Here is a 20,275-nt window from a genome sequence, read left to right as displayed (position 1 = left end):
CAAACATGGCGGAGGTTCCTTGATGTTTTGGGGTTGCTTTGCTGCTTCTGGCACTGGACTGCTTGCTTCTCAAACATAGCAAAGGTTACTATGTTTTGGGGTTTTTTTTAGATGAAAAAAAAAAAAAACATGAAAGTTAACACCAGTTACTTTGCCAAGTAACTAATTACTTTTACTTTGAGGTAACTGAGTTACTAACTCGATTACTTTTTGGGAGAAGTAATTTGTACCTAAATAATTACTTTTTAAAAGGAAGATTAACAACACTGGTCATAAAGATGAAGTCTGCAGAATGAAAAGTGACAAAAGCGGATATTTCTTTCTGCCAATTTGTTGCCGAACACAATTTGCCTGCAACTATTGCTGATCACTTCTCAGAATTAGCAAAAGAAATGTTCCCTGACTCAAAGATTGCATCGGTAAGTTAATTTTATCAATTGACCTTTTTAATTTATAATTGGACACACTAACGAACTACCTACAAGTCAAACTGAATAGCGAGCTGAAGTGCCATGAAGTGCAGTCATCAAGACATGATAGAAATTGCCAAAAGTGCTACATACAATTATAACAAAAGTAAATAAATATTATATAATAGTAAATCAATTTTAGTAATCATGACGTAGCTGAAGATGTTGATTGTTCTTTGATTGCACCAGGTTATATGTTATAATATAACCAATAAATTCATATTATTTTAAAAATTGAGTTTTATTTTTTTTCACATTGCACGCTATATACAACGTTGTAAGATTAGTCACCAATTTGTAAGGGCATACGTCACTATTTGTAAGATTGCCATCGGCCTCGGGTTGACAGGTATGCATGAGTATTGAGTAGACCCTCACCCGCTATATAAGTACTAAGCGCCATCAGTGGCTATTTGGTGTGATTGCAACTTCTCCATTCATAATAACATGGCCATGAGCAAGCTACAAGCAACCCAAAATACATCTTCTCTTGGGTGTTTATGTGCTTTATGTTGTTTGCACTTTGTGTAATAACGCATGGCAAAACAGACAGACAGCTATAGCGCATTGGGGAGGTTTGGAGCCACAACGCAGCATCATTGGGTTACAGTATATTTTGAGATCCTCCTGTAGATCATAAGTAAATAAACTGCATTTACTGATTTCATCCAAAAAATGCAACCACTGACTAAACTAGAGCTAAAATAATCAACAAACCCCAAATTTTCTCATGTGATTGCATGAAGGCACACTTAAGTTGTCTACTTGTATTCCTACGCTGACCTAGTCAGCTGAGTGTCATGTCTGCAAGGTCGATAGGACAGTTGCTCTTTGTCTGTGTTCTGTGTGTGCTTTCAGACGATAGACATGATCAAAGCGACAAGAGAAAACAGCACGCGACACACGCTCTCAACCAGGGGCGTGTAAAAGTTTTGCTGGAATTTTTCCGAGAGGAAACAGTGGCCTGCGGGGTGCAACGATATTTTTAAAAGTTCCGCTGTATTTGTTTAAAAAGTATAAGCTGTCATAAACAAACAAACCAGCAGATATTTACTACTGTGGCCACTTCCTGCTGGACTGCATTGAGGTCCATTTGTGGTAGGTCCGCAGCAACCAAACCTCAAGCGTAAGACAGCTGATGGACTCCCGTTAAAAATCAATTCACTGTCTTTCTACTGAAAGAAAAAATATCGTTAATGTGACAATACGTGCTGAATAAGTGCTAAGTCATCCAGGTGGCGTGAGCAGCAATACAAATGGGGTCTTCAGAATTGTTTGTGGATACAAACTACCGGCTGAAATCAATTAAGTAGATTGATTGCGTAAAAAGCACACTATGTGGTCCCGGGAGGGTATTGAACAGCGCGCGCATTGATCAGCTACTTTTTTTGGTCTCCTTTTCAATAATTTATGATTTAACACAAGCGAGAGTGAGGAAATGAAAACTAACAAAGCAGGCTGTCGCTACCAGCAGCTTTATGAACATGCAATAGATATTTATTAGATATCAGCTTCCACGTCAAACACTGTATTTATCAAATAAACTAGAATTGCTCTGATCAACCAATCGGTTGACAGAAAATACTGGCATCATCACCTGGACCTGTGAGGACAATTTTTAAAAAGACAGCTATGGAAGTAACATGGATCAGCACTTCTGATTCTGAAGGCCCTAAGCAGATTAGATCGACGTGGTAACAAAAACACACACAAGGCTGAAAAGCAGTTTCTGTTCTTTCACCCCTCTTTAAAATAAACTGCTGAATTTTAAGCCAAAAGAACTGTTGTGTTTGATAGAACAATATGTCTATATGCTGCCATAGCAGTTTCATGGCGCATTAAACCCCGAACTAATTTTAAGTTGTCCGTTTTACCCTGGAAACCCCCGTTTACAGACGTCGCGCAACTGCTTTTGTTTCAACCCTGCTATAAAATGAAGTAATTATATTTATTATTTGAAATGTCTGTTATTTTTAGCTTAGAATTATTAATTGATGTCTACTATTTCGTTTTAAAAAATGACAAAAAATTATTCACTCATATATTTTAATCTTTTAAACAAATTACGTCACAATGAAAAAAAGAGTGTCTGTAAATAAGTCACGGATATCTACCTCATAACTATCGCTTAATTGTTTTTTTTTTGTTTTTTTTTTTGTTACTGGCGCATTTTCCCCAATATTTTAGATGATAAATATTTGATCCCAACAAAGAAAATTTGGAAAGAAAAAATGTTTAAAAGGATAAATATTTGAAAAAGAAAATCTCGACCAGTCCTTGATGTCTGTGTTCTCTGCATGGCGACCCTTGTTATATTACCATGTTTCACCCATAAAATCCCTCAAAAATCCGGCTGTGGCCATTCAGAGCTGTGTCTTGACTCTCGGTGATAGATGCTACATGGAGTTTTTGGATCGAACAGAGGTACAGTGTATCACAAAAGTGAGTACACCCCTCGCATTACTGCAGATATCTAAATATATCTTTCATGGGACAACACTGACAAAATGACACTTTGACACAATGAAAAGTAGTCTGTGTGCAGCTTATATAATAGAGTTAATTTATTTTCCCCTCAAAATAACTCAAAATATAGCCATTAATATCTAAACCCCTGGCAACAAAAGTGAGTACACCGCATGGGAATTACATACATCCGTAAATGTCCAAAGTGAGTACTGCTTGTCATTTTCCCTCCAAAATGTCATGTGACTCGTTACAGGAGTGCTGTCAGCATTGCTGCAGATATTGAAGAGGTGGGGGGGGGGTCATTCCCACCACCATGCTTGACTGTAGGCATGACACACTTATCTTTGTACTCCTCACCTGGTCACCTCCACACATGCTTGAGACCATCTGAACCAAACAAATTAATCTTCGTCTCATCAGACCATAGGACAAGGTTCCAGTAATCCATGTGCTTTGTTGACATGTCTTCAGCAAACTGTTTGCGGACTTTCTTGTGTACCGTCTTCAGAAGAGGCTTCCTCCTGGGGTGACAGCCATGCACACCAATTTGATGTAGAGTACGCCGTATGGTCTGAGCACCAAGAGGCTGACCCCCCCACCTCTTCAATCTCTGCAGCAATGCTGAAAGCTTTCCTGTAATGAGTCACATGACATTTTGGAGGGAAAATGACAAGCAGTACTCAATTTTGATATTTAGGGATGTACGTTTTTTCTAAGGGGTAAACTCACGTTTGTTGCCAGGGGTTATGTAGCCATATTAATGGCTACATTTTGAGTTATTTTGAGGGGAAAATAAATTAACTCTATTATATAGGCTGCACACAGACTACTTTTCATTGTGTCAAAGTGTCGTTTTGTCAGTGTTGACCCATGAAAAGATATAAATATCTGCAGAAATGCGAGGGGTGTACTCACTTTTGTGATAAACTGTAAGTACGTGATAATATCTCATTAAAATCATGGCGTCTTTAATTATGCTCTCTCATGCTCTCATCTTCAGTTGGGGTTTTGCTGTTGAATTTCTTTTTTTTTTTTTTTTTTTTTAAATGCCCTCCTGTTCAAAATATTTCTTCCCCCAGAAAATTGAAATTTTAAGCTTTACAATGATGTATCACACATGATTATAGGACAATTTTAAAATTTGGCAAAATTGGGGTTCTCAAAGCGGAACATCAAGTTACCTGAGTGTTTTCCGCCATATACCGCATTGGCCCGAATATAAGATGGCCCTGATTATAAGAGGACCCCCTCTTTTTCAAGACTCAAGTTTGAAAAAAGACTTTTTGAACACCAAATTATTTTTTATACAGAAAATAATTACAGTACATCCTAAACAAATGATTATAACAATATATTTGAGAGAAAAAGCATGTTATTTTGCCTCATTCAAATCTTAATATCTGAACATTTAAATATGTAAACTAAAGTGCAATCACATTGGCAAATGAATGGCTTCTGGTTTTTGAAATGTAAATAAACCAATCTATTGTGATAAAACAACAAAATTGCAATAACTGTATTAACCATCAAAGTGAAGTCTAACTGTAACTGCAGTCTTGAAACAAATCTGAATAAGGAAAAACATTGCAATAAAATAATGCAAACTGGTTAAACTTGAGAGTAGCTGAGATCTTTCATGACAGAACATCGCTTCAAGGATATCTGGCGCCATCTAGCGTCGTGAATGGGTATAATGTCTAGACCGCGAATATAAGACGACCCCCTCTTTTTCAGTCTAATTTAAATGCAAAAAACACCGTCTTATATTCGGGCCAATACGGTATATAAATTCCTTTCAGTTTTTTTTTTTTTTTTTCACTTTGTCTTTTTCCTCTGTCATTTGTGATGTCACTAGGCCCCTCACCTAACATGATTAACCATGGGAATAAAAACAAAGTGATGTCATTCCACATGTAATATCTAATAATGTTATGTGTATCAATAATGAGATTATGTTTGTCCTTCAAGGAGTGTGGCTGCTGTTGTTTCCATTTTCACCGGACAAAGTCAACAGACACCAAGACAGCTGAAGGGTTAAAACTAATTGAATCAAATGACGATATGTCGAGATGAATGGCGGCACTGAGCAGGGTGATAAAAAATGGATAAAAAGCTTCAATGAGCATTGAAATCATGGCAAGATGCTGCATAAATCTCAATGTCACTTCTTTTCAATCAAGTGGTCCTATTTTAGAGTAGATACCATTTGAAAACATTACTCACACAATAGCTGCAGCAGAACCCGCATGCTAGTTGGTGGCGTAAACCCGTGATTGGACAAACTCACAGTCTTGAAAACACAAGAAGGAAACAGTGATGGATGTGTCTCTCAAAATGCAATACACAGTTCTAAAATTGCTAACATACATCATGTTTCTGAGGCACAATGTCTATTTCAACTGGGTGGGCTGACAGTGGATAATCAAAATGGAATCCAATGAGTTACCAAGCCTGGCAAACTGAATGATTGAAAAACTGGGACAACAAAATGTTTAAAAGATGTAGAAGAGTGACAGCAATCCCGGCTAAGTGCAAAAAAAATTTGGAATTTTGGAAGATAAGATTTATCAATGAAAATAAAGCATTATGACATCCTTTATGGAAGGTAGCATTGTATAACAGAAAGCAGTCAATGCCTCATACCAAACCTTTTTATTCACACTCTTCCCATTCTTTTTGTTTACGGTGCTTCCACAGTGGCATGCAATTAAATTCCCATAAGCATCCCAGAATACTGACTAAGCTTCTCACAGCGCAGTGGATTTAGACACGTCATGTCGTGAGAAGCAGAACATGCTAATGCTTCCGTGTATTGTGTGTCACATGGATTTTTAGCCTAATAACCTAAGTGGCCCACCAATGAGTCACGGCCCATTTAGAGGCAGAGTAAACACATGATACATTTTCATCCAACATTCTTCTGCTCTCCAGACTGATAGAGACCTGCGGGCATTTTTTAAAATGTTTTTTTTAACAACGTGCCATCTCATGCCAGATGATTCAAGCATGTGAATCACCAAAACCTTAGATTGCCAGATAAGCTTTACAAATAGAATAACAGAGATGACCTATCAGATCAGCAATGTAAGTATGTCCAAAAAGTGGAATTTTCAAATTGGAACTACACTTTGCACAGTGAAAACTCGCATTGACTTAAGCGTTTAGTGCATCTACCTCACAGTCAAGAGTTTATGAGAAAAAGGTGGCCCAGGAGACCGCTGACATGGACCTATACCAATTTCTATTGGGCAAAAACTATTTTAGATCATTAAAAAAATATATGAACATGAATAATACATTTTTTAGGTCATCACAACATTAAAAAGTGTGGCCTACAAAATACCATATGATTTTAAATATATCTGTGAACAATAAAATTATTCCCAAAATGAATTAATAATGATTACAAATAACCCGGGCAGAAGCTAAGTGGTCTCAGCTTTCAGCTGCCATTGTTAGAGGCCTGGGCTGCGTTTCAGTAACGGTTTTATGCACGCTCGTTCACTTGTCCTAGGCACTTGCCCTTGGGGGAATCCCCGCCGCCATCTTAAGGGCTGTTCCATTTCCCTAAACAGCTGAAGTAAACTTAGGCTGCGTTTCGATCGCGGTTTGAGTTGCCCTCGCTCACTTGCCCTAAGCACTTGCGATGACGTCACACTGAGGCCACTTGGAGGCTGGAGGGAAAGTGGGCGGAGGGGGAGCGAAAGACGTAAATGGAACACACCTGCCCTCGTTCACTCATAGGCTAGAAAATCATGGAACAACCACAAGGTGTGGGAGTAGCGTTATACTGCCTATTTTAAATCAGTGGCGCCTCCAGAAATTCTTCATATGGGTGGCCAAATGGGGCCACTTAAAATCTTGGGGTGGCACACCAAAAAATAAAAGCCATCATTTCAGGTTTTTACTATGTTGTAGTATTAAACAGGCCAGTAGAAAATTTTCAGAAAGACTTCAAGACACACTTTTTGATATACTTTTGTTGATGGTGTTATATTGTATACTATTATATTGTGTTAATGTACATAGTCCATAATAGTCCAGTCAAAATTTTGAGTTCCGCAGCTACTACAATCTACATTATACTGGCGAGTGGGGTGACCAGTGGGGTAACCAACAAATTCATTGGGGGGAGCCGTGGCCAGGGCTCGCCACCCCCATGTGGCATCATTATTCCACATCGCACAAAATATACTGCGACTCATGACAATAAGCCAGAGAAGTATTCCGCGCTTGATCGCAATATATTGGTACTTGGGAATTATCAGAATTATTAGTTTTGTATCAAATTTTATATGGGCATTTCATTATTTATTTAGTTATTTGTCTATACCTTATAATCTGTAAACAGATTTGATGTTCAAATACATTTAACCTATTTGAAGTTTAGTTTCAGTCCCTCCCAGCACCATTTGATTAACATAAAATTCCTTTTGTTAAAAGCAAAATAGAAAAGGCAAGCGAAATAGAAACATCAATGACAAAAATTGTCAGTTTTTTCCTTTTCTTTACTGACAAAGGTCAATAAAAAGTAACTTTACTCTTTATTTATTCATTTCTTTCTCTTTATTTTTATTATTTATTTATTTTTTTAAATTTTATTTTGGCACTCCTGTGATTCCATACATCCTGCCATAACTGCCACATACAGTCTAATTTTTTTATTTTTATTTATTAACAACAATGATAAATTTTACAATTCCAAAGGCAGTTTGGTATCACATTCAAACACCGTGCTGGCTCCTCCATTCATTTTATTCTTCTCTGGTCGTAAATAGACATCAGCCAACAGTATTTGAGCTTCATTATCATCACCGCATGGACATATTTTCCGTATACCACTGCAATGCATTGTGGGATACAGGGAGCTCCGGAGTGACCATCGTTTTTCACTCGATCACTGAGCCCTCTGAGGGTCCATCTCATCAAGTTCACTTCGCTGTTTTGGGAATTGGAACGGCCCTTAAGGTGGCGGCGGGGATTCCCACGGGGGGGCGGTGGCTAGGGCAAGTGAGCGAGGGCTCATTTAAACTGCGATTGAAACGCAGCCTTAGTGAGATCGACCCTTTGAGGGCTTAGTGATCAAGTCAACAACGATGGTCACTTCAGAGCTTCCTATATCCCTCAATGCATTGCAGTGGTGTACGGAAAATATGTCCATGCAGTGGTGTAAATGAAGCTCAAATATCGTTGGCTGCTGTTTACCACCAAGAAGAAAAAAATGAATTAAGGTGCCAGCACAGTGTTTGAATGTTATACCAAACTGCCTTTCAAATTGTAAAATTCATCATTGCTGTAAAAAAAAATAGAAAATAAAAAAAATAAAAAAATAGACTGTCTGTGGCAGTTATGGCAGAGCGTACGGAATTACAGGAGTGCAAAAATAAAAAAATGCATGAATAAATAAATATACAGAGAAATAAATGAAAACATGAAAATATAAAAGTATATTTTGTCATTGACTTTCACTTTTTTCATTAAAAATCACAAGAAGGAAAAAAAATGACAATTGTTGTCACTGACTTTTGTGTTTCGCTTGCCTTTTCTATTTTGCTTTTAACGAAAGGAACGATCTGTTAATCAAATGGCGTTGAGAGGGACTGAAACTAATGTCAACTAAACTGAAAGCTGGGTAAATGTATTTAAACAACAAATATGTCTACAAATTATGAGGTAAAGACAAACAAACAAAAAAATATAATGAATTCCCCAAATAAAAACACACAAAACTAATAATTCTGATCATTCCCAGATACCGACGTACTGCCATCAAGCACGGAATACATCTTCATCTTATTGACATTAGTCTCCGTATATTTTGTGGGATTTATTTGGAATAGGCAGTATAGCGCCACTTCAACAATATGTGGCTGATCCATGATTGTCTGGCCTGTGAGTGAACGAGGGCAAGTGTGTTCCATTGACCGTAATTTTCACACTATAGGGCGCACCTGATCATAAGCCACCACCCACCAAATTTGGTACAAAAACGGCATTTGTTCATAGGTAAGCCGCACTGGACTATAAGCCGCAGCTGTCCTCACTGAATTATAGGATATTTAAACGAAAAGATGTTAACCGGTAACACTTTATTTGACAGCGGCATCATCTGACGGTCATAATACCAAATGAACACCCATCATTGCTTCAACAAGCTTCATTTGGCCATCACTGCTCCCTTGAGGGAGACAGTGAACCTCTGCTGCCACCACTGTTGTTGTCCAACATGCCTCCTAGCATGCATTGTAAATAACAATCAAGATTCATGTTCTGTGCTAATTATTTCTTCAGTTCCTGTTCCAGTTGTTTTATTAATTGCTTGTTATGGTATTTGGTAACACTTTATAGGACAGTGGTGCCTTAAGAATGTCATAATTATGACATGACACTGTCATGAGCAATAATGAATGCCTATAACAGATGTCATTTAGTGTTATCCGGCAAATTATCTCCCTTTTGAATGGAAGTAAAATATCCAAGCTGGCACAAAGGCTACGTTCATACTGCAGGTCTTAATGTACAAATCCGAGTTTTTGTCATATCTGTTTTTTTGGCGTGCCCGTTCAGACTGCCTTTATCCATTGAGACCGTTCAGGTATTATGCATGCGCAATAATTCGCAGTCTGACACGCGGTGAGCAAGAAGAACTGCATGCGCAGAAGCATCAAAACAAATGACTACACGTGCTGGCTGTTATCAGTCATTCCAGGGCAATCATATTTTGATTTCCAAAAAGAGGACACAAATAACAGACATAAATAATCCCCGTTTAGGCTTATATTCAAAGTTTCTGTGGATCGAAGCATGCCCGCACTGTCCGTGCATGTCACACACACATACACGCAGTTTGCCCCGACTCTCGGCCGTGTAAGGAATCTTGAAATATTGCTCATACAGAGCAGAGAGAAAACTGATCATTCTCAGGCTTACCCTCAACCCTTTTTTATTTTTTATGACTTTTGCCAAGCCCGACCCTTCCCCAAAAGCCGGGTTCAAGGCAAGCTAGGCGCTAATGGACAGTTGCACCGCTACCGTGGCGCGCCGCCTCTCTCGCTATTTGATGACGTAATTGCTGCATGAATTCCGATTTGGGAGACTTGCCAGTTCAGACCGCCGCGACGTTCTGGAAAAATGTGGCCCAGATCGGATTTAAACCACATACGAAAGTGACCCAGATCGGATTTGAAATGGTCCACTTCTGTGCGACTTGTCCCGTTTAGGCCATCAAGTTAATGCCTCACTCAAGTCGGAAAAACACGAAAAAATCGGATTCGTGCATTAAGACCTGCAGTTTGAACGTAGCCTAAATGACATCTCTCATAAACATTCAGGAATGCCTATGACAGTGTCATGTCATAATTATGACTGTCTTATGACAGTCTTATGACACCGCCATTAAATAAAGTTATCTATTAACCCAAATAAATCAACAAATAAACTGCACTGGGCTATAAGCTGCAGGATTCAAAATGAAGGAAAAAAGTAGCGGCTTATAGTCCAAAAATTAAGTACGTCTTTCATTCCCCCCCACCCACTTTCCCTTTGCCCTTCAAGTGGCCTCAGTGTCACGTCACAGCAAGTGCCTGGGGCAGACATGTCCAAAGTCCGGCCCGGGGGCCAAATGCGGCCCGTGGTCAAATTTCATCCGGCCCCCAGCCTCTGTCATAAAATCATTAACGTCTGGCCCGCACACACACTTAATAAATTGGTCAGCAGTACTGCAACCAGCATATGAAGTAGCTTACACACGAAATGCTGCTCCTCATTTACCCACTAAAAGGGAGCAGCACTTTAAACCTTTATTGCCAAATGTATCACATTTGATACACCTAAAATTTTATGATCTTGAAAAAACAAACAAACAAACAAACAAAAAACGAGGGATGCAAGTCAACACATGCATTTGCAGGTTCTATGAGAAAAAAAACATGATTTAGCATGAGTTATAGATATTAGAGCGCTTATTACACATATTCATTTTGACTTTTCTTTTTACAAATTTGAAAAAATTGTTTCATTATGACCTTATTTTTCAAATTTTGGGATTCTCTGATAATTGCTTCATGTTGCAGGTATTGAAGGGCTAAGCAACATTACCCCGTGTGACCCATCACTTCTATTTTCTAAAATGGAGACAATTAACAAAAAAAAAATGAAAGTTGACTGTGACAGCCGACGCTTCAAGGATAGGTGGAAATTGGACTATTTCTTCACTAAAATACGCAACAACTGTGTCTGCCTCATTTGCAAAGAGACAGTCGCTGTTTTTAAAGATTTCAATGTTAGCCGGTATTACCAAACAAGACACACAGGGAAGATTCGCAGCGAGAAATTGAAGCAACTTGAAGCTAGTTTAATTTCACAGCAGCAGTATTTCGCAAGAGCCCGAGAGTCGAAAGAGAACGCCACAAAGGCTAGTTGTAAGATTGTTGGAATTATTCAATTTACAAAAAATAATAAAGCAAATGTGACACACTGAATGGCTTGGTAAAATCTACTTAAATAAATATATTGTTCTACGTAAAGGATGTCAGCCAAGGTCGGCCCCCCGCATTTTTACCGCATCAAATCTGGCCCCCTTTGCAAAAAAGTTTGGACACCCCTGGCCTAGGGCAAGTTGGCGAGGGCAAGTCAAACCATTTTTAGAAGGCAGGCCTGGGTTGGAGTCCCTTTTGTGAGTGGTGTCAGGAAGGGAATCCATAAAAACCTGTGTGCCAAAACTCATCTGGATAGACTGTTTTGCTGCTGCTTTGCTCTGAGGGGAAAAGGCGAAAGGGATTAATGGAAATAATAAATAATAACAGGAATATACTCTGCTTGTGGCACCCAATAACACTCTATATCTTTTGCCTTAATAACTCAATGCTAGTGATATAAATAGATGTCCAATTCATTTAAACTGGAAGAGGCATGCAAGCGATCGTTTGCTGCTAGCCCACCCAGTCAAAATGGATTGGACGTCTAATTGATGGCAGCCAATGAGTTAAATGAGGAATGACAAAGCCCTGCGATTTAACTTGAATAAGCGAAACAATCAATTCAAAATAGACAAAATTGATGAACACATGTAAAATAGTTGTTCATTGTTACATTGTTCTTTTTAAGATTTACAACAATTCAATTGACAATGTGAGGTAGACAAAAATTCACTGAACTCATTCGCTTCCAGTGACGGCGAAAAACATCCAGTCCAGTGCTGATCCAATCCATAACAACATGTAGGCCTGCAGTGAATGCTCATGATAAAGGCAGGAAAACAATTGCCCACTTCAGTGCCCTCTTGCGGTCACAAGAAAGCAATGTTCAGAGCTACAGGGGTAGGACAAAATAATAGAAACACCTTAAAAAAAAAAAAAAAAAAAATCAAGAAAAACTTATTTAATTTGGTGTAGGTCCACCTTTTGCGGTAATTACAGTCTCAATTCTCCAAGGTATTTTTTCACACAACTTGTGAAGGAATTTTAAGCCATTCTTCAGTTTTACAGTTCTACGTTATTCTTGTTTAAAAATAATTTACAATATGAAGGAGGCACGGGTGGACAGTAACGTGTTTGGAATTTTTTTTATTTATTTATTTTTTCAACAAAAAACTTTTTTTCGATATTGGATCACATTTTAGGATTGTCCGTTTCGACAGAACCATGGAAATGTATTATGTAATGTAGTTTTTTGCTTCACTGATTATTTATGCAAATATTAAAATAGTTTATATTATCTAATAATACTGTTTCCTAAATGGCATATTCTTAAATCCAAATGCTCTAACCATAAACCATTTTTTTGTATTCTTGAAAATGAAGCCAAACAATATATCAGATTGCTTGAACATTCTTCCAATGTTAAAGCAGCCAAAACCTTGACATTATGTTCCTCTTTTAATATATTTTAATATATTTCAGCAGAATGCACACGCTGCTGGCATATTTGTAGGGACATAACACGACCAACTTTTCAGGATGCTCAAATTCTCCCCCAACCTTTAAGCAACCTTATTTGCATTGTACACTATGTTCAGTTATATAGATCATTTAGCTTGTCTACCCAAATGTTATAAGGATAGAATTGACCCTACCATTATTAAGTGAATTATTTTCATTATGTTCAGACTTACATATACCCCTTTTCATCTGCTGAATGTGCCGGTCCATCCCCCCTCTCCCCCACCCCCAAACACACCTTTCATTGGCTGATGACTTGCATTCATTTAAAATTGATTTTATCTTCTACATTATTAATATGAAAATGTTTTTTTTTGCTGCCAATGCAGACATTTTTCAGATAATCAGACATTAATCATAGTCGAGGTAAAACGTTTTCATTTTTTGTTGAGTTTAGCTGTGATTTTGGACAAGAGCAGTTGTGTTTTACCTGAAAGAAGGCTCCACTTTTACTTATTTTTGATATACCCTGACTAAGATGTTCTTTCAGTTATATTTACATTATTTATTTGGACAGAAAACGTTGAGTGGTCTTAAGACCATAAGCGGAGTTTAAGGGGAAGCCAAGGGCCCAGGCCCCTCCTGGTGGCCGAAAAGTGTCATTGCATGTAATTGACTTTGACTAAACGTTGTAAAGCAATAAAGCAAACAACAAAAATGAATGAAATGAACAAAAAAATATATTTTTATAATGGGTCAAAATTATTTTTCCAACTGATCATGACCGTCATTTGCTTTGCATATTATTTAAAAAAAAAAAAAAAAAAAAAAAAAAAAAGAGGAGGACAATTTATTTTTCAAACGATTTTTTTTCTTTGTTTGAAAATATTTTTTTGATTGAAGCAACATTTTGGGGGATTGAATGATTTAGACACAAATGTCCTACCCATAATATGGCCCAAACACAAAAAGGATTGCTAAAATCAAAGAAAACTTTTAAAATTAAAAATCAAGTGTTCAAATGCAAATATTTGAGTCTCAAATATTTTTCGTATTCAAAAACTTTTTTTCTATGATTGCATTTTTTTTTTGATTGAAGTGATTTTTTGTTTGAAAAAAAATTTTTTTTTTTTTTTGAAGCAATTTTTTTTTTTGATTGAATAATAAAGACACAAATGTCCTAGCCAAAATGTGGCCCAAACGCAAAAATACATTACTTCAATCAAAATAGTTGCTTCAATCAATAAAAAAAAAAAAAAAAGAAAAATCAAAGAAAAATAGCTTTCAAATGCATTTTTTTGAGTTTCAAATTTATTTTTGCATTAAAACATATTTTTTTGATCGAATAACGAAGACACAAATCTACCTCCATATGGCTCTGCCCAGGGATCCAATTTTTGACTGGGGTACCTACATTGGCACGACACGGGTGGGCATACCATATTCAGTGGATGACTATCTTGGTGAAAAGTTTAGCTGTCCTCAGCAGCCTGATTTAGAATTCCCCTCAAGAATGGTGGGAAACAAACAAACAAAAAATGCTCATTTTCAATTTACTATTATGAATATTCTTGTAAGTTAATTTTATTGCTGACACTGCGTTTCGCAGTGTCTGCCTATGCTTAAGACAAATGTTTATATTTTACATTCCTGGATAGTTAAGAGATTTTGAACAAATTTTTATTTATTGTGTATGTTAATATGATTTAAGTTCAAATATTATAATTTAAATTTGCTAATAAAATGCATACACTTATTCTGGAAGTTTTCAAAAAAGTTTCTTTAGTAGTTTTGAAAACGAAGGTTTGAATTGAACGGTGTATCACCTGAACACAAGCACATGAAAGTTGTATTGATCAATACAGATTTATTTTGCATTGATCATTCAGCCTATCAGTTAATTAAGTTCTTATTGTGAGAAATGTAGCCCTGACCCCCGTTCACTCAATCTGATTGGTCTTATTAATGTCCCATAACCAGAAAATGTGTACATACTGGTTATGCTGATATTTGTCCCTACCAATGTTGAGACAAAACCTACACACTTGTGTTAATGTAATTCTGATATACAGGGGTTGGACAAGATAATGAATACACCTAACATTTTGGCATCATAATCATTGAACATAATTGTTAAATAATGGCATGAGGAACATTCCAATGAAGTTGAACATCTCGTATCGCTTAGTTTTAATAGAACACAACAAACAGGTTGGATATTTAGAGTAAACCTTGATGGGGCACTCATTTAACTCATTGGCTGCCATTGATGGTGCTAAATGCCCACTTTTGACTGGGTGAGGCTGGCACAGCTCATTCGCACTGAAAGATGAGGATTCTCAGCCAATTCCCCCAGGTTAAATGAGTTGGAGGTCTATCGTTTTCGATAGCAGGCAATGAGCGAAAAACTATGACGTTAAAAAAAAAAAAAGAAGAAATAAAATAGCTTTTATAGTGTGATTGGAGGCCATAACAAGAGTGTATTTCTGTTTTTAGTCAGTTAAATTTTATCAATGTTGTTTGTATTAACAATTATATTATTTAATCATAAAAATAAAAAAATATTGACTGGCTTTTTTATTATTAATATTATTTTAAGTATAAGACACGTTTGCATTTATCCACATCGAATTTTTAATGTTATGGCCAAGTATGTGGACGCCAAAGCTTTATGGAATTACTTTTTTTTTAATTTATTTAAATTTTTTAAAATTTATTATTTATTTATTAAAAAAAAAAATAATTAAATACTAACTTGGCCTAAAAAAAAGGGTTAAGGAAAACGGATATGACATAGATAATCGAAAAATAGACATCAGTAAAAATGTCCAAATTTGCGAAGAAGTCTGACGGCCACTCGGCTTCACTGATTGGCTCCCGCAAAATAAATTATTAAGTAATCAAAAGAGACTTAAAACAGTATCGAAATTTGATATATCCGACTTGCCAATTGCCGGTTAGAATTTTATGTTGTCATTTTCCTCTTGCTTTGTCAAAAATTGACGAAATTGGTAACGGAGATGGCTTTCCTCAATTGACATTGTTTGTAAACCTTGGCACCTCTTCCTTACGATCCAATCACGACGGCGCATTGCACAGACTGACAAGCAAATCCTCCAATCACAAGAGTCCCATTCCCAGAGCATAAGGTCGTGTTTGATAAAACAAGGTCAGCAGCAGTCCATTATTTTCCAGGCATTATATCATAATACGTAGTCGAGTCCCACCTGGCTAATAAGATCTTATATTAGAAGCCTGTTAAGTGAGCATTTTATACGGTTAAGACGAGTGGCCTCGGTTAGACTGCAGAATGCACAAGCGTCCTAACGCGATGGAAAACAACCAGCTCCAGGTAAAAAAAAAAAAAAAAGAAGAAGAACAAAAGCATAACAAAACAAAAAGAAAATGGAAAAATACCAAACTCCTGTTCCATTAAAGTGCTGTTGCTTCTGTATGTATGTTGTTGAATGCAAAACCGTCGAGTATATTATCTTGAAGTAGTTTGACTTTACCTGGTCAGGGTTTGACAAGTTGCATGAAACGCAGTTAATTATCCATTGTCAGCTGTGCTTTTGCACACGTCTTACTTACGCTTAAGGGTACATAACTTGTCATCACTGAGATTTCTTCACCCAACTACAATTTTCATGGCGCAAACATGAGCTCATCCACTGCTGGAAGTTTTCAGTTCAGTTCCCTATATTAGGCCTACCAGACGATAATACAGTGATCCCTCGTTTTTCGCGGTTAATGGGGACCAGAAACCGCCGTGATAAGTGAAAACCCCCCACAAAAGATTTTGTTTTTCTTCTGTGTGTTCATTGTATTTATTTAGATTTAGCATTGGAAAGAGATACATACAACACATGTTTTTTTTCCCCAAAGTATTATAATATGGTGAGGGTATAGCACTGTAGCCCCCCCAACAACAGTTCATCCACTCGTTTCATTTCCTCATCCTCCCACACGCTTCCACGGGGTAATTCAGCCTAAATGGGGTTCTAGCTCCTCCTGTAGGCAGGAGTCAACACTGAGCCTGCAAGCCTGTTCCCATACCACATCCCATCCATATCACAGTATAATTGAGAAAAAAAAGTTTTATGTGTGTATATATATATATATATATATATATATATATATATATATATATATATATATATATATATGTGTATATATATATGTATATATACAGTGGGGAGAACAAATATTTGATACACTGCCAATGGGTTTTCCCATTGACTGTGCTTCAAATACTTGTTCTCCTTACTATATATACAGTGCCTTGCAAAAGTATTCGGCCCCCTTGAATCTTGCAACCTTTCGCCACATTTCAGGCTTCAAACATAAAGATATGAAATTTAATTTTTTTGTCAAGAATCAACAACAAGTGGGACACAATCATGAAGTGGAACAACATTTATTGGATAATTTAAACTTTTTTAACAAATAAAAAACTGAAAAGTGGGGCGTGTAATATTATTCGGCCCCTTTACTTTCAGTGCAGCAAACTCACTCCAGAAGTTCAGTGAGGATCTCTGAATGATCCATTGTTGTCCTAAATGACCGATGATGATGACCCCACTGTCAAACATGGTGGTGGCAGCATCATGGTTTGGGCCTGCTTTTCTTCAGCAGGGACAGGGAAGATGGTTAAAATTGACGGGAAGATGGATGCAGCCAAATACAGGAACATTCTGGAAGAAAACCTGTTGGTATCTGCACAAGACCTGAGACTGGGACGGAGATTTATCTTCCAACAGGACAATGATCCAAAACATAAAGCCAAATCTACAATGGAATGGTTCAAAAATAAACGTATCCAGGTGTTAGAATGGCCAAGTCAAAGTCCAGACCTGAATCCAATCGAGAATCTGTGGAAAGAGCTGAAGACTGCTGTTCACAAACACTCTCCATCCAACCTCACTGAGCTCGAGCTGTTTTGCAAGGAAGAATGGGCAAGAATGTCAGTCTCTTGATGTGCAAAACTGATAGAAACATACCCCAAGCGACTTGCAGCTGTAAGTGGAGCAAAAGGTGGCGCTACAAAGTATTAACGCAACGGGGCCGAATAATATTGCACGCCCCACTTTTCAGTTTTTTATTTGTTAAAAAAGTTTAAATTATCCAATAAATTTTGTTCCACTTCACGATTGTGTCCCACTTGTTGTTGATTCTTGACAAAAAATTAAATTTTTATATCTTTACGTTTGAAGCCTGAAATGTGGCGAAAGGTCGCAAGGTTCAAGGGGGCCGAATACTTTTGCAAGGCACTGTATATATATATATCTATATATATATATGTTAAATAAATGTTTGTTAAGCACTTCAAACATAATAATTATTAAGTTTTAAACATCTTACTGTCCTACCGAATTATTTTTAAATAAGAATAAAGTATAAAAACGCTTGTCTCTATTAAATGCGTCATTGAGTGAGTCCACTCAAATCCGCTCAAGCTGCTCACTTACAGACAATGAGATGCCACAACAACTGTTTAACAAGTTAAATGATGATCGATGCATTTGGTGCTTTGAAGCTTTGGGTTCCAGGAATCTGTGGCAAGATCAAACATTAATCGTCTGTCAATCATCGTTAACTTTAATATAACCAAGCAACTCCTGTGCACTGCCTGACCAACAAAGAGCAGGAAGAAGGCGGGAGGGAGAGTGAGACTACGCGATCGGCTTGGGACAGCTTACTTGTATTTTTTATTTTTAATTGAAAAAAAAATCCACGATGGACTGAGGGCGCGAAGTTTGAAGCGCGAAGTAGCGAGGGATCACTGTACATTTAGATTGACTCAGATATTATTGTTTTGCAATAATTGAAACACCTGACTCGTCATGTGCCGGTGTGAGATTCTGACTGTTTGAAAACATTAAAACATCACGGTTTCTCAGTATCAAGCTATTGCAATTACAGCTTTAAAATGTTTTATCTTGAGAAAAAAAAAACTTTTTTTCCATTGAACAGGACTTTTTATTTTTCAAAATAACATTCGCAAATCGGAATAGTAATTGAGATGTGAAATTCAACAAATGAATAAAAAAATAACAATAAGTTAAATATTCTAAATATAATTAAAAAGTGGCATGCCAATAAGCCATGTTAGCTGCCTCGTTAACAAGCTTACGTTACAGTATGTTTTACCACTGCTAGACACACTACACATGCTGGAGTTAACTCACATCACACACATCACAAGGAAGCAACAATCAGGTTGAATACAATGGCAGAGTTTAAAAGTTAACCTCATAAAGACATTCTTGAAGCTTTGTCAGAAATACACTCAAAATTCCTCATCAAAAGAGAAGCAAAGAATGTCACCAAAAGCTTTGTTGACAGGACAATACGTCATACTATGACTGGATTGGTCGGTGATGACAAGAAGAGCCTTTGTGCAATCAACCGCCATATTTTTTTAAAGGTTCCTCCCATGATAAAGATCTCAATTGACCTTTTGGAAAAAGGGCAATGGTTTAGGTTACATTGACCTTGTCTTTTTCTGAAATATAATAAGATTTTTATATTTTTAAATCATTTTTTGGTTGTCACTGTGATTTGCTCTATTTCTTCCTAGGCACCAAATACGGAGCGTTTGCAGGCACTGCAACAGTGGCTTCAAACAACCAATACAAAGCTGACACAAGTTAATGGACAGCGCAAGTACGGGGGGCCACCTGATGGTAAGACAATAAACATTTCCTTCTAGAGTCTTACAAGACGTGCAATTCAGATGTCAAACCTATGCCCTACTTTTCTTTCTCATTTCTTTGAAAGGGTGGAATGGTCCAGACCCGGGATCCAACTGTGAGGTTTTCATCAACCGCATCCCTCGGAATACCTACGAGGACCTATTGATTCCCCTTTTCAGCTCCGTGGGGCCACTGTGGGAGTTTCGACTGATGATGAACTTCAGTGGGCAGAACCGCGGTTTCGCCTATGCCAAATATGGCTCATCGGAGGTCGCTAAAAAAGCAATACATATGCTACATGGTCACATGCTGGAGCCAGGCGTGCATCTTTTGGTGTACCATAGCACCGAGAAGAAGCAGCTCTGCATCGCTGAGTTACCAGTTTTCACCCAGGAAGATCAGCTTCTTCAGGTACTGCCACTGCCATATTTCTTCAACTCGGGTGTCGAACCAATTCTACAAAGGGCCAAGAGGGCCCTGGATTTTGTTCCAACCAATATAGCGCAGAGAGTTGAGCCAATGAATTTTCTGATGAAACAGGCATCACCTGACTGCAATCATCTGATTACACTTGTAGGCAAGGCCATCCTGGGTAACTAGGTGCCCTAGGTGAAAGTGTAGCTAGGAGCGTCAATACCCAACCTTGACAGGCTACCGGATTACTACTGCGCATGTGCTTACAGGTGCCACTTCCTCTCGAGTGTTGACGGCAGACATAGATATATATGTGATGGATTAAACGATGAAATTACATTTTTCATAC

At 37.5% G+C, this 20,275-nt stretch overlaps 1 protein-coding gene across 2 annotated transcripts in view; it reads left to right on the top strand.

The window, feature by feature from the left end:
* Positions 1-5,894: 5,894 nt before the first annotated feature.
* dnd1 (DND microRNA-mediated repression inhibitor 1) overlaps positions 5,895-20,275 on the top strand; it is a 29,553-nt gene continuing 15,172 nt past the window's right edge. The window contains exons 1-3 of one of the 2 annotated variants that reach the window (XM_057852671.1): positions 5,895-6,023; positions 19,398-19,503; positions 19,598-19,923. In XM_057852671.1, coding sequence (XP_057708654.1) covers positions 6,003-6,023; positions 19,398-19,503; positions 19,598-19,923 — 453 coding nt within the window. In that variant the 5' untranslated portion in view covers positions 5,895-6,002. Of the gene's footprint in view, positions 6,024-15,997; positions 16,170-19,397; positions 19,504-19,597; positions 19,924-20,275 lie in introns of those variants that run through there. The other variant, XM_057852670.1, reaches the window with a different exon arrangement.

This window comes from Corythoichthys intestinalis, chromosome 12, assembly GCF_030265065.1.
Source record: "Corythoichthys intestinalis isolate RoL2023-P3 chromosome 12, ASM3026506v1, whole genome shotgun sequence".
Classification (NCBI taxonomy): Eukaryota; Metazoa; Chordata; class Actinopteri; order Syngnathiformes; family Syngnathidae; genus Corythoichthys; species Corythoichthys intestinalis.
Note: the sequence above shows the minus strand (reverse complement) of the source record. Positions and strands in the feature narration are given on the sequence as shown.